The sequence below is a fragment of the Myodes glareolus genome, chromosome 24, assembly GCF_982192425.1.
Source record: "Myodes glareolus chromosome 24, mMyoGla1.1, whole genome shotgun sequence".
NCBI classification, from domain to species: domain Eukaryota; kingdom Metazoa; phylum Chordata; class Mammalia; order Rodentia; family Cricetidae; genus Myodes; species Myodes glareolus.
The window spans coordinates 28,961,656-28,976,515 of record NC_142049.1 but is presented as its reverse complement, the minus strand read 5'-3'; the positions used below and the strand labels follow the sequence as shown (position 1 = coordinate 28,976,515).

Genomic DNA, 14,860 nt, shown 5'->3' with positions numbered 1-14,860 from the left:
AGAAGCGTTCTGGTAGCTGAATCTTTTAACCAGTCCTAACCACTTCACTGGTCAATCCCTAAGCATGGGAGCTCAGAATCAGACTCTCACTTAGTGTAAAAGTGACTGCTTTCTGATCTTACAAGTGTTCCCATTTAGATTTAGTTCTTTGTCACTTTCCCCACCATATTCCACACAATACACATGACAATGCTGTGCCTTTCCCACGTCTGTTACCTATAAGGAACATCTTGAAGCCATTTGAGTTTATATGTATTTGACTGTAAGGGTAACAGGACTTGTTTTTGCCTGTATTTCTTAAAGAGTTATTTATATGATTTGGCAGTTTTTCTAGGGAGTGTCTTTTCTTGCTTAGATGTGAATGCTTTTTTAATATATTTAAGATATGAATATATCAAAGATGGCAAACATTTCTATACAATGCATAATAATTTATTTGAATTTTCTTGGTTTTAAATTGCTCTGTATGTGTGTGTGTGTGTGTATGTGTGCAAGCATGTTCATATGTGAGTATAGGCACACATGTGTCATGTACATGTATGGCAGTTGAAGAACTATCTCAGAGGCCTGTATGCACACCAACATGTCTGAGATAGGATCTCTTGGTGCTTACCACTGAGCACTCCAGCCTAGCTGGCCCAAAGCTTCCAGGATTTCTCTTCTCTATCCCTCCCGTCCTGCCACCGGAACAGTGGGATTGCAGACCCAGAAAAAGGCTTTGGAGGATTCGAACTCAGGACTTTGTGCAGCAAATGCTTTCCTCACTGAGTATCTTTTCTTCTCCTTAATTTTGCAATAATATTTTATGTAGAAAACACAACATATTCGTTTCATGCTTCTCATACCCTTTCATGAACATCGGCAGCATCATGGTGCTGCCCCCTCTACCTCTCACAGCCAAGCTTCATTTCTAACATGGCAGAGCGCTTCCTCTCTTCCCCTTTATGGAAAAGAGGCAGTGTTCCAGCGGCCGATGGATTTCCCTGAGTCACGAGAGAGCACATCACGGAAGAAACCCAATTGAGGCGATGGATCATTATTACCACCCTGACCCTCTCGGCTGATTGGTCAGGGTTGACTCGGTTACTGACACCATCTGGGCCATGAAGAACTAGCAATATCTGCTGGGCTTCATGAGGAGTGTGTGCCATGTACACAGACCATGAGCAAACTGCCTTACATAGGAGTGCAGGGCATGTCTGGACACTGAGATAGTGGCTTTACATAATTGGGCTGTGCTAAAAGGCATCCTCTGCAGTTGTTCCAGGTTAGACCGGGGCGGGGGGGGGGGGGGTCATCCTAGGCATCAGGAACAACACAGTAGCAGAAGAAGGGGACCAAGGCTCAGGAAGCTTAGGGTCATGGTCACTGTTGGTGAGTGTACAACTGGCTTTAGTCTCTGCTTCTCTCCTGGCACGGCTGTGACTACCGCTACCTGCTGTGTCTCTTTAACTTCTCTGTACAAAATGAAAGGACAAAGCTTATAAAATTCTACTGCAGTTCTTTGCTAAGTCCTGGAGTTTGGAGCCATATCCCGAAAGCTAAACAGTTGGCCCCTGACACCTTGCATCCTCCTTCCCAGGAGAAGACCAGACCTGGGAAGCCTCATCCAAGCTGGGGAAGCTGTCACAAACCACAAATACTTCAGTGGGGGACCCGCGAGTGTGTGTGTGTGTGTGTGTGTGTGTGTGTGTGTGTGTGTGTGTGTGTGTGTGAAGGAACTGTTAGGCATATTAGCAAGTCTAGCCTCAAACACCAGATGTCTAAAGCCAGAGAGAACAATCCCTGGCTGGCAGAGAGGGCCATGGCCCAGTGCCCTCCTGGCCTTAGACATTTGATATAAGACTTTTAGTTTTATTCTAAGCCACAGGAAGGATTTCTGCGCTCTTGCTTTTTTGTTGATTCCCAGAGAGGTTTAACACCTTGGCCAGCTGCCAGCCAGTCATCTTTGGTGCATTGCCGTCCCAGGTCACTTAGTGTCTTCCTTATTTATTGGATGAGTCTTATTCCATTAAGGATTTTACTCTTTGATTGTGTTTGTCGCCACAGATTATCACCTGCTTTTCCTTTCCATTCCGAATAATAGGGGCTTTCTGGCTAGCCAGGGGATATAAATTCTTTCTTCTTTAAATCTGATCTGTGTTGTCACGGTAATATTTCACACCCCTGGACATTTCTTTATCTCTGGGCGGGGGCTGGCAATCATCGGGCCCCTCAATACCAGGGTCGGGCTGCAATACTGGGGACGCTCCTGGCTATAGACCAAGACACACACGGATCAAAGGTCTCTTTTGCCGGGTAAAAGACCGAGGCTGAGCAGAAAGCCATGGCTACTACCTAAGAGGCCAAGTTCCACGCCTGCCTCAGAAGTGGAAACTGGGCAAGGCCGGGGAAAGCGGGCTTGAAGGGTCAAAGTCCAGCTCCCTACCCCACCCCACCCCTGGCCGCTCTGGAGCCCCGCCCATCGGGGCCCGCCCCTCGAGCAGAGAGAGTTCTGACCTCTCAGCACCTTCCGTCTCCGTCAGTGCCCTCCCTCCTCTGAAGTCATTGGTCAACTCTCAGTCCCCGCCCCCGGAAGAGCTGCTTATCGCAGCCAATCGGCGGGCGCGGCGGCGGCGGAGTCTGGGAGTGAGGTACCGCGATCTGGAGCAAAGGCTGCGGAGTTGACTTGGGGGGCTGGAGCTTTTGGGGTCTCTTGTCACCGTGGGCTCGGGGCTGGGCTGCTACTCCAGGGCCGGTGGCCGCGTCCACGGAGGGCTGATGCCGGCTTGTGGAGGTGGCAGGATGTGCGCTCCCTGGAAAGTTGGGGCCCGGCCCGCGTAGGCCCCAGGGGTGGGGCCGCCTCAAATTTGTTTTATCTCCTATGTAGGGACACCCCACCTGCCACTGAAGGGAAACGGAGGCCTCTTCTGGCCGCCCCGGCTGGCAGGGGCTCAGAAATCCGAGACCAGAGGGAGATGCGCTGAGGGTGGTTGTTCGTCCCCCCCCCCCAAAGGGCCTCTCGGAAGGCACCGCCAGGAATGTCTAGAGTCTCATTCGAGCCATTTGGAAGGGGAAAGGAGGTTAGTTATGGCCCTGGCGTTTGGCTTTAGGTGGCAGTAAGGGGAGGATGGGGATGTAATGAGTGCAGGGGTGACCGTGAGAAAAGGGCACACTGAACTTTGACAGGCGTTTTTCCATTGCTCGTCTCTCAGGTCAAGTCAGCCAGGGTCAAAATAAGAGACTTGACGACCCATGGTTGCTCCCAGCTCGTGTCCTTGGCCTTCCTGAAGACACCTTGGAACGCCTCACGAGGTTTTTGTACAAAGATTACGAATGTAAGATTCTCAGTGTCCGGGAGCTGAGAATAGTAATCGGAGTCACAAGTGGGTTCTGTGTGGGGGCTGGGAGTGGCACGGTTGTGAATAGGGAAGAGGGCCGGGACTCTTGTTTTTTTGTACATAATACACAATTAGGGAAAGCGTGGTTTTATTCTGCCTAAGTCTGGAGTGGACTAGTGTGAGGTGTTGTTGTTCTGCCCCGTTGATGCTTGCTGAATATTTGTAATATTAGGGAATTACTAATGAGACAGTTCTCTTTAGGAAGTCAGAGGCAAATGAATAGCATTTCTATGGAATTAACCCCAGGTTTGGTTTTCAGTTAAGAAAATGAGGCAGACGGAAGTGTTAGCCAAGACCTTCCAAGGCCCAGCTGTTGTCTGTAGGACTCCAAACAGCCACGTTTACATGTTCAAGAATGGCAGTGGGGACTCCGGGGACTCCTCCGAGGAAGAGTCCCATCACGGGGTGTTACGACCTCGGGGCAAGGAGCGCCAGAAGAACAACATCCAACATCCTCAGCAGCCCGGAGCGGGCAGCATGGTTCTGCTGCAGCGGGAGCTGGCCCAGGAGGACAGCCTCAACAAACTGGCTCTCCAGTATGGCTGCAAAGTAAGCTGACTCAGTCCCTGAGGAAGCTGATGATGAGTTAGTCGGGAACCTCAGCTAAGGGTGTGTTTTTCATTTGTCCTGACTGTCAGCGACACTATGAAGCTGTGTGGTCCTTTGAGCACACTGGATTTAAGATCTTAGGGGCTGGCGATGGTAGGTGGCGCTTCCCTAAGTGTCCTCGGCATGCTTGCTTCTCACTTCACGTATTCTTCTGACCTTCTCTTGACCTTGGCTAATTGACCGGTAGAGTTTTTCCTTCTCTCTATTAGAATTGCATGGTCTGGCCTCTGTGCGGTGCACTTGTATAACCTTCTCTTTCTCTTTAATTATGTTTTTAGCATTCAGAGTGATTAACAGTGGCAAAGTAAGTAGGAAAGCATTTCTGGAATCGCTCTTTTCTCCTGCGTCAAAACAACCTGTTTCACGCTGCCGACCCCATGCTGTATATATAGCGACAGCAGCATTCTCCAAGGCTGCATCAGCTACCCAATTTAAGAAAAAGCTTTTACCTCCTAAAAATTGTCTGTTGTTTAGCTAACAAGATCCAAATGAGCAAAAGGATCGTGTGGGTGTGGGAGTCTTTCCCAATGTATAGAAGCTAGTCTCCAGGGACACATAGCATCTTTCCATTACATCAGCCTTGTGCTTGGATCTTATAACCTGCGTCTATGGGCAGAACTTACAGACCATGGGCTGAAAAACAAAGTCTCGAAAAGACAAACCGAATAGGTCTGTCAGGGCCATGGTCTCTTAACAAATCCAGAGTGGATAATCAGTGCCTACACGAACAAGCCCAGATCCTGTTAGAGACACATACACGTGCTGTTGGGTTAGTGCCCAAGAGTGAAAGCCGTCCTGTTCTAGGGCACGGAAAAAAGCTCACTCAAGCTTCTGACCTCTGTGGGCATGGGAACACACACACACACACACACACACACACACACACACACACACACACACACACACGATGGACCAGAGTAATAAACTCTGTGGGTTGTACTTACATTCCAGATAAGTTTTTCAAAAGTAGCTCAAGGGGAAGTTTAAAATTTGGCCTCCTGTCCCTCCTTGTCTGTTAGAAGCTTTGTGCTACTTAATAAAACCCAGTCACGTCCCACGGACTGTAGTTGGGAGTGGAAACTCTTAGTCCAGAACGCCTAGGTTGATTGCTGGTTTCCTCACCCGCTTCTGGTAAGCAATAGGACCTCCCCAGGGTGGATTAACTTGCAGGCACTTCTGTTCAGGAAATAAGTTCCTGTGCTTGCACTTCTGGGAAAGTGCTAAGGCAGCATCCTGAGGGAGCCATCAGGTGGCAGAGCCCTTGAATGTGTGCCCAGGGCCCGCGCAGGCTTTGGTGAGCTTGTCTGGCCCCTCGCTCTGCTGGATTCTGGTGTGAGAGGGGGCACTGTCGTCCCAGAGCTTGGCAGAAAGGGCGACAGTGTTGGTCCTGTTTCCCCTGAAGCTTTTGTTGTAGTCACAACCCTTAACCAAATGTATCTGAAATGATGCGAAGTAGAACAGTTGATTTCTAATTCTTTAAGAGGTTAAAAACCAAAGACACACACACAAAAATATAAGCGCAGGTTACTCAGCCAAAACAAAGCTGACTGTGGGTGCAGTTTCTAGCCTTCATGGGCTTCGCTGGGACACCAGCAGGCTGAGGGTTTCTGCTGGGGCAGGTACTGGTTATAAGGAGCATTGTATATTTATAATGCATGGTTTCCCTAGGTTGCAGATATCAAGAAAGTAAATAACTTCATCCGAGAACAAGACCTGTATGCTTTGAAGTCAATCAAGATTCCGGTGAGAAACCATGGGATCCTCACAGAGACCCACCAAGAACTAACCCCCCTGCGGACCCCGTCCTCTGAGACCAGAGTGACCCTGATCGAACTGCCGGAAGATGAAGATGCCGCTGGGGCAGCTGCTCAGGGTAGCCAGCTGACGGACTTCTTTAAGGGAATCGATGAGAACATTGAGCGGGCCGTGCAGTCTGATGTCTTCCACAGTGATAGCTGCTCTGTGGAGGCCCAGCCACTCCTCCCCACAGCCCAGAAGCCAGCAGCCGATGGTGCAGACTGTGGAATTCAGTGGTGGAATGCCGTCTTCCTCATGCTTCTCATTGGGATCGTGTTGCCCGTGTTTTATCTCGTCTACTTTAAAATACAAGCCACCGGGGAAGCCGCAAGCGGCTTGAATGCAACCGTCGTCCCCAATGGCTCCGTGACACTAAGCTCAGGTCCAGGGCAAGCCCCCAGGCTGGCAATTCCAGTGCCCACCCTCCCCGTTTCAGGCAACCAGGTCAGCTCCACCACCGAGGCAGGGGCCTAAGCTCCTTTATTCTAGAATTGGCGATGCTTTGGTGTGTATAGCTGTCACTGGCTGTTCCCTGGGAATGCTGCACTTTGCTGGGATGTGTGGATGGTGAAAGAAGTTACCATGTCAATCTGGATTGTACGGACTTGAGGAAGGGCCTGGCCTAACACAAGGATGCAGGAGCCCAGACATCATCGTCCCAGGAAGAGGGACATTTACATGAAACCAGTGGCTTTTTCTTGAAGACACGCAGGGCCGGCTGTGAGGTCCTATGCAGCCACTCTGTGTGGGCGCCTAAGAAGAACACGGCAAGGGATCTACAGTGTTGGTGTTCCCACTGTTGGATGGGGTCAACTGACTGTCACAGTGTCCCTGCCCGCTAAGGGTGGGGTGGGTCTGTGTCTGGGAAGACTGAGGTGCTGTGCTGTCTGTCACTGAGTTCCAGAGTGACGGATTACAGCTGTGACAGCCTGACGTGTTTTGCCTCTTCACTTGGCCCCATCGAGGCAATGCCACCTCAGAAGTGAGACTGCCCCAAATCCAAACTGCCATCCTTTGATGTAAGCGCAGTTCGGTCCCTCACACTGTTGGAGCTTTATGGTCTCCCACATGGGCATATCTTAAACCAGACACAGGGCCACCGCTCAGATTCACAGTAGGGGCACCTCTGTGGTGATGGCTCCCTGGGTTCTTCCAGTTGCATCTTGGGAGCAGCTGTGATTATCGGCAGGTGGTTTGAAGGTGGGATCTGCCATTAAGATCCCAACACATGGACCTAAGAGGCCGACCCATTGTCAGATCAGTGTTGCCAAGACCAGTGGCCTCCACCCCCCACCCCACCATGTGCACCCGGGGCAGAGTGTTCTCCCTGCTGCCTCCTTGACTCGATTCTTTCAGCGCCGTTCTTAAACTTCCAGATTGTGCATCTCAGTGTTAAAGCCAGGCATGATGTCAGTCAGCTCTGCGCTACTGTACAAAATGATCTTAGGTAGGAAAGGTTTGGATTGAACCTTGGGTCGAGGTTTCAATCCGTGGCCTGATTGGAGGGCATCCATGGTAAGGACACACATCATGGAGGAGAGTGTGGTGGAACAAAGTGTTCATATACCAGGAAGAGAGGGAGAGACAAGGAGCTTGGGTCTCAGGGTCACTTTCAAGATCATGTCTGCAGTGAGCTAACTTCTTCCCACTAGACCCCATTTCTTAACGTTTCCACCCCTTCCCAATGCCAAGGTGAAGACCAAGCCTTTGAGATATTTGCCTTTGGGGGACATCCAAACCCCAACAATGTGACTCAGGCTGTAAAAAAGAACACCAGACACCAGAGGGTGCAAGACACCCAACCCAAGGTTTCCTCAGTCACCCTCTGGGGTCAGGAGCCAACCACGTGCTGCAAGGGGTGTGGGAGAAAGGGCTAAGCCAGCTTGCCCAGGACAGCAGAAAGGGGCCGAGGTGGCTGGGGGTTCAGCTCCAGGGAGAGCAGAAGTCAAGCTGGTAGCTCCAGTGTGAGCTTGGGGGGTGCTCGGCCATTTGACACGTAGGCCTGGAAATCTGACCAGAGGAGCGGAACAGTTCTTGAGCCGGGTGTTCAGTTATTCTGAAAACCAATCTGCCCAGGGTACACATAGCAAGTTTAAAGCATCTTCAGAATTAAATATTTTGAGACCAAAACTGAACCTGTGACTCTGGATACAGTTAACGTCAATTGTGTTTGGTGATTTCTGTCTGGATGCTCATGCCATTGTTACTGTGAAGTTTCTCTTCAGTGTTGTCACCATTAACTTCAGCAGGCAGGGCCCAGAGTCCCATGGGAAAACCGTTTTTGCCAGACAAAGAATATCTATGCTTTATTCTGTCTCAGTAGGGACTGATCGTGACTGCGTGTGCATAGTCGTGTGTGGGCTCTTAAGCAGATCATGACAAGGGACCTGCAGTGTCAGTGCTCCTGGATGGCATCAAATGACTGTCACAGTGACCCTGCCTGCCCAGGGCGGGGGATGGGCTTGGCACAGCCACCTTCTGTGTCTGGGTAGACCAAGGTGTTGTGCAACAGTATCAGTATGTCACTGAGTTTTAGACAAGTTGCGGCTGTGACTTGTATTTCTGTATTTTTCTCAAGTGGAATAAAGTATTTCTTCTGTGAAGGAAACATGACCCCCTCTTTTCATATGTGGATTTTAGTAACAGAGTTAAAAGCTGAGGGACGGCTTTGAAGAAGATGGCAGTGGCCCATGCCTCCTGCCCGGCCTGGGGCTCTGGCTACACACACGCTTACGCAGCCAGGGAAGGACGGACGGAGTGGTAACCAGTGCACTCTGGCCCACTGACTTCCATAACACGCTTCACAGTTCAGTTAGGTCTGTGGAAGGCATACCAGGGAGTTCCTTTCCTGCTAATCTGCAGCATTTTGGTGACTGGGGTGTTTTTGAAAAGATTCTTTAAATTATGTGCATTTGCATCTCTGTAGGGTTGTGCATGGAACTCTGGAGAGTGTAGGACCCAATGGAGCTGGAGTCATATAGGGAGCTGTGAGCTGCCTGCCGTGGGTGCTAATAACTACCCTGGGGTCCTATGCAAGAGTAGTAAGCCCTCTTGACAATGGAGCTATCACTCCAGTCACCAAGAAAGTGAATTTTTTTGTTTGTTTGTTTGTTTGTTTTTGGTTTCTCGAGACAGGGTTTCTCAATAACTTTGGAGCCTGTCCTGGGACTTGCTCTTATAGACCAGGCTGGTCTTGAACTCACATAGATCCGCCTGCCTCTTCTGGAATTAAAGGCATGTGCCACCACCACACGGCTAAAGCGAAGGTTTTAAAGAAATAGCCCATCTCTTTGGTTGGGCATCTCTTCCTGTTGAACACTAAGGAATTCTTAGTATTGGATGTGCTGACTTTACATTAGGGAGATAAGGCTCCAGGCTGGGTTGTGTACTGCCTACCTGAACAGCAGGGGATAGAGACGGGAAGTGGGGGGGGGGGCACACGGGAGACACGATGACACTGAAGGTCATGGACTTGACAGTCAAGTGAGATAGAACAGCCGCCGCCCCCCCCCCCCCCACACACACACCATACCTACCTGGTAGAGAAAGCCTGAAGTCAAGTGAAAGATGGCTGCAGCCAAGAGCAAAACATACTAAAGTATAACCCACTGGAGTTCCTCGAGGGCAAGCATTTTGTGCAGGAAATCCCGCCTTCCCACTCCCCTTGTGAGGTGGTCTGGAGGGTCACCACTTTACAGCTAGAAATCTAGGAGCCTATAGCTGACAAACGGGGCTCGGGAGCTGCCCCTGCTGGCAGTCTGTGTTTGGGCTCTTCCTGTTCCATAACCTTTCTGTCCTGCTACCCACCAGCCTGCTCTTGGTGAGGCTGAGGGACAGACGCTCTGCTGACCTGTATGGTGTCCATGAAAGCACCAGTAGTTGTGGTCTCTCAAGGCAAGGCTCCAGGAGAGAGTGGTGGAGAGAATTAGACAATTCGGTCTGCAGGAACACTGGCCAGTGCTGGGAAGAGTCATCCATTGCAGGGATTCAAGAACTGTGGCTACCAGTGCACATCATTTTCCCTTTGTGGGGAAGGAGAGTGCTGGGGATTGACCTCGTGCCCTAGCATCTGTTCTTCCACTGAGGTGCGTTCCTAGCTGGACCCTATTTTGTTGTTTTTAGGTTTCTAAAAATTTTATTCATTTTACTTCTTCTTTCCAATGCCCAAAAAATCAAAGGAAAGGTTTCGCATACACAAGGCAAGCGCTCTATCACTTAGCCACATCCCCTGGCCTAGTTCCCTCCTCCTCCTATTTGCTGGTGTAAACCTCATTGGATGTAGACCCAGACCCCTCCCTTGTCTAAAGAGTCAGCCTGGCTTGTGTTGCTAAGAGCCCTGGTGCTCAGCATGGTGGAGGAGGGTTTCTTCATGCTCATTCCCAGGGAGAAGGGTTTGCTGGCTTCACCAGGCTGAGCAGGGGCACCAGGGTGAGGAAAGTGTGGATAGGCCTGCAAGGCCAGGTGACTGCCTACAGCTGAGGACAGGTGAGGCTGGTCCCTGGCCTCTCACTGCCCCTGAAAGGCACAGCATGGTGCTGGCAGCATCAGCCTTGTGCCCCTTCCCACCCCTGCTCAAAGATGCATAAGGTTCCAGACTGTTCCACCAGTGACATGGGTCACAGCACTGCCTCTCCTTCCTTTCTTTATCTTTTTGCACTAACATAATTTGTTTTATTGAAAAATATTATCAAGCTATAATACAATATAATAGATTCATCTTAATAAACCCAGCATGGTCTTGGTAGAAAACAGATGCACTGATCAATGGGATAGAATGAAGGACCCACATAAAAATCCATGTACCATAGCCACCTGTTTTGACAAAGATATAAAAAACATACATTAGAGAGAATACACCATCTTTCAAAAATGATGCTGCAGAGACCAGATGTATGCACGTGGAAGAATTAAACGAGGACGGTAGCTCTCACCCTGCACAAAAATCAACGCCAAATGAATCAAGGACCTCAGCATAAAACCACGAACTCAAACTGCTAAAGGAAAACTTTAGGGAGTCCACTTCAACATTTAGTCACAGTTCTTTCTGGATCGGATTCTGGTCACTTGAGAAATAAGATCAACAACCAGGATCTCATAAAGCTAAAATGTTTTGTACAGCAGGGGAAACAGTCAATTAATTAAAAAGGAAGTCCAAAAAGGGGGGAAATCTTCACGAGATGATAGAGAATTAGTGTGCAGAATATACAAAGAACCAAAAAGATAAAAACAAACAAAAAAAATCAAACATCAAAAACAAACAAAAATTTTAATCAAAACGGATTATGAAACTGACCGGAGATTTCTCAAAAGAAGAAATATAAATGGCAGGAAAACATTTATGAAACTGTTGTCATTGTCCCCGCCCCATTATTTCATTCCTCACTTCATATCAACCGCCCCCGGTTATCTTCCCTGCCCGACCCCATGGCCAATGGTCCCTTTATAACTTTCTGGTTTCTGGGGTTATTCCATAGCAGTGCCTCTTAAAACCTCTCCAGGTCTTAACGTGGTCCAGGGAGACTTTCCCAGTTCTTCAGAGAGCATTTGGCTACTTCATTAAATAATTCAATTGATTCTGAGACAACCGTGTCCTATAATTTGTTATGGAGACTAGGCCTGTCCGAGCCTCCTTAGTGCCGCCATCTGGCGGCTTCTGGTTCTTCTAAGATAATAGTTCCTTGCCCTGAATAGGAAACACGTTCCTTTTTATTTCTGCTCCATTCATTCATCCACCCATATGCCTGAGTTCTTCATTAACCTTTCAGAACACCAAGAGGGGGTGTGATAACCAGACAGGCCCCCCGTCCCCTGCTCTCAAGATGTTGATAAACTAGGAGAGGGGATGTGATAAAGGGTCTGGGACCCAGAGAGGGGCTTGGGTACTGTGTTAGTTGAGAGAGTCATAGTAAGTTCTCTCGATGACTTGAGCTGACGTTTCCTTAGCTACACTCAAAGGGGCAATGGAAATCAGTGGACAACCGTGTTTTAAGTGTGGTCTAAGGGCTAGAGGGTGGAACGTGGGGACTATTCACACAAGAAACTGAGTAGCCAGGGACCTGGTGTGTTGGGAGTATAAATAGAATTTTGAGGAAATGTTGTAGGAATGTCTCAAAACGAGCCAGACATGTAACAACCTGGGTTCTACATTTAAGGACTTGGCATTATTTCAGGGAAATTAGAAGTGACTCATGGCATGAGGAGGTCACCACCATTAAATGGAGTTTCCTTACTTGCTATGTTCGTTATTCCTAATTCTTTTGTTCTTACATCTGTGAGTTCGTACAGTTTCATTTGATTTGGAAAATTGCAGTCATCCTTAAATTTTCCTGATTATTACTCTCTACCTGTAGAGAGCGGTTTGAAGCTGAAAATCTCATCAAGATTTACATTCATTTTTCACTCAATCTTCCTGTTTGTGTGGTTTTGATTACTTTTTCTTCTTGTGATGTCTAATAGGACATCATCTCATTAAATGCATCTTTTATTTGAGGTGTTTTCAATTCCTAGACCTGTTCATACCTTTTCCGTTTTCCCATAACTGAGCTCATGCTCCCAGCTTCTACTTGTTCTAAGAGCTGTGTTAACCCCCATCTGCTAAGTGTATCACTCATGCCGCTCTGAACCTATCGTATGATCTCCCCACCCCTAGTTAGAGATTTCATTGTTTTCCTTGACGCTTGGGAATTTTTGGTTAGAGTCTAGATATGGCAATGTGTTACTGGATGCTGTATTTTGCTGTCTTCTCTTACACATTTCTATGCTCTACTCTGGGGTACTTAGAATCACATTGCTTCTTTTGAGGATTTCTTTGGGAGTGTGTGTGTGTGTGTGGGGGGGTGTCAGGGCTTCTCTGTGTAACTTCTCTGGGCCAATGTCCTGGCTGGCCCTTGCTCTGTATACCAGGCTGGCCTTGAACTGAGAGATCCGTCTGTGTCTGCCTCCCAAGCGCTGGGATTAAAGGTGTGTTTCTCCCCTGCCTGGCTTGAGATTCATTTTGTTGTTGTTGTTTCTTTCTTTCTTTCCTTTTTTTTTTTTTTTTTTTTTTTTTGGTTTTTCGAGACAGGATTTTTCTGTGTAACAGTCCTAGATGTCCTGAAACTCGCTCTGTAGACCAGGCTGGTCTCAGACTCGCACAGACTGTGCCTCCCGAGAGATAGAATTAAAGGTGTGCGCCACCACCGCCAAGCCTGAGACTCATTTCTAAATACCACCACATCTATAAACTTCTATAGGTGCAAACAAAATAAACCAAAACACCTACAGGTGAGCCCAACTCTGCAACAAAAAAGCATACACAAAGGGGAGGGAACAAAGCAGCTGTAGAGCATGATCCTGACTGGATAATGTAAAGCTAGGGCAAAGAACCCCCAACCTCAATCTCTCACAGGCTCTAATATAGCCAGTGAATGCACATTCCCCAGGAAGGGATGGGGTGGGAAATCTGCAACTAGTTTCTATATGTACTAGAATAGAGTATGCCAGAAGACCATAGGTAAGAGGAGCTGGGGGCTCTTCCCAGAAGTGAAGCAAGCAAGCTACAGTTGAAAAGAGACAATACAAATACAAGGATGCAGCCAAGTGGACTCAGCAGCCTCAGGCATGTCTACAAGAGAGCGAGCATCCCTACAGCTTCCACTGTGCAGAGCCCAACGCTGCTAACACCCCAGTACCAATGAGAACACTAACTGTCTAGGTCTTGGTTTCAGAATGCCATTCTCTGATAAAACGAACCAATCCTTGAGGAAGCACCTGGTCCAGGGCAAGGAGAGGGAAAACACAAGTATGGACTATCTTGTGGTCCGAGAAACAACGGTGTACAGAAGCTTGACAGAAAGTGCTGGAGAAGTGGTGTGCTGACCTGATGGTGCTGTGCTCCTAAAGGCCCAAACTAGAAGAGTTTGTGGAACAAAATGGGATTACAACCCAGACAAAAGGACACTGCTGTCAGTCCCTAACGATGCAACTGAGTGGGCAGGGCAGCCTCACCTGAGCTTAATCTCCATTGATAAATATAGAAACCAGGTGACAGCTGCGCCAACAGCTGCTGAGGACAAGACGTAAAGGGGGTAAACGTTGGAGAAATCTAGTATTCAAATTACCTGAAGATACTTACCAACTGCGAAAGGAAGACAGCAACTTAGTGACCCCAGTGAAGGGCAGCCACCATCAATGCCAGAACCTTCACCCCAGTGAAGGACAGCCACCTGCAGTGAGGCACACTGACACCACCAACTCCAGAACCAACTAGGACAAATCACTTTGGGTTATTCTTGCCTAGACATAGGACCATTAGACTATTCACCACTGGGTGGCGCTTGGCTGGGCAGGTGGCTGGGGGGGGGGCTGCAGCCCTCCAGCTGGCACTGGGCTCTGAAAATCACTTTCTCGGCTGGTGCCACTCAGACATAAAATCAGCTTAAAACCAAGATAAAGGCTAGAACAAGCCACCCATGGGAGCTGACTAGAAACTGCAAGTGAATTGATATTAAGTAGCTGCAGCTGCGATTAGAATATTTTTAGCCACAGGACTCAAGCAGCTTTCAAAACCTGCTAATAAGAGCCCCATTATAGCCAGCAAGCAAAACCAGTGCAAAAAAATTAACTTAATTTGACACCAAGAATGTGCTTAGCTAGGAACTGGCTCACAAGGCAAAGGAAAGCAAGAGGCTATTTTTTACTGTGGGTTTGAACAACTATTTGGAGCTTCTTTGGCTTCCTGGCTCAGTTATGAACAGAAAAGTGACTAGCGGGAAGGGCCTATTGGTGTGCTGTAACAGACAGCTATCTCAACAAGGTTAGCTGTCTCTTGCTGCCTCGACCTTAGTGCTGTGTATGTAATCTGGAAAGAAATGAATCTCAGACCATAAACTTTAAAGATAAATGGGATACGACAGTGAGCGCTAGTGTCCACCCCTCAACACTTCAGGGTATTTTCTGTGAGTAGAGAGGTTCTTGGAGAACGAATGGATTGAACTGAGCTGCAACACAGCCAGGCTGATTCTGGCAACAGATGGCCGGCTGCTTCCAACAGGCTCCAGGGCTGTCTAGATGCCACAAGGTGGGACTGGGGAGCA

The 14,860-nt window shown here is 48.5% G+C and overlaps 1 protein-coding gene across 4 annotated transcripts; it reads left to right on the top strand.

The window, feature by feature from the left end:
- The first annotated feature begins 2,579 nt into the window (after positions 1-2,579).
- On the top strand, positions 2,580-8,394 carry Lysmd4 (LysM domain containing 4). Of its 4 annotated transcripts, none has more exons than XM_087901230.1 (4): positions 2,580-2,633; positions 2,870-3,062; positions 3,640-3,929; positions 5,658-8,394. In XM_087901230.1, exons 3-4 carry the CDS (start codon positions 3,648-3,650, stop codon positions 6,258-6,260), a joined length of 885 nt encoding a protein of 294 aa, XP_087757356.1. In that variant the 5' UTR covers positions 2,580-2,633; positions 2,870-3,062; positions 3,640-3,647; the 3' UTR covers positions 6,261-8,394. The 4 variants fall into 4 exon arrangements, with proteins under 4 accessions (XP_087757356.1, XP_087757357.1, XP_087757358.1 ...); XM_087901231.1 differs by lacking the exon at positions 2,580-2,633 and adding an exon at positions 2,640-2,776; XM_087901233.1 differs by lacking the exon at positions 2,580-2,633 and adding an exon at positions 3,195-3,317 and having other exon boundaries at positions 3,042-3,062.
- The last annotated feature ends 6,466 nt before the right edge of the window (positions 8,395-14,860 follow it).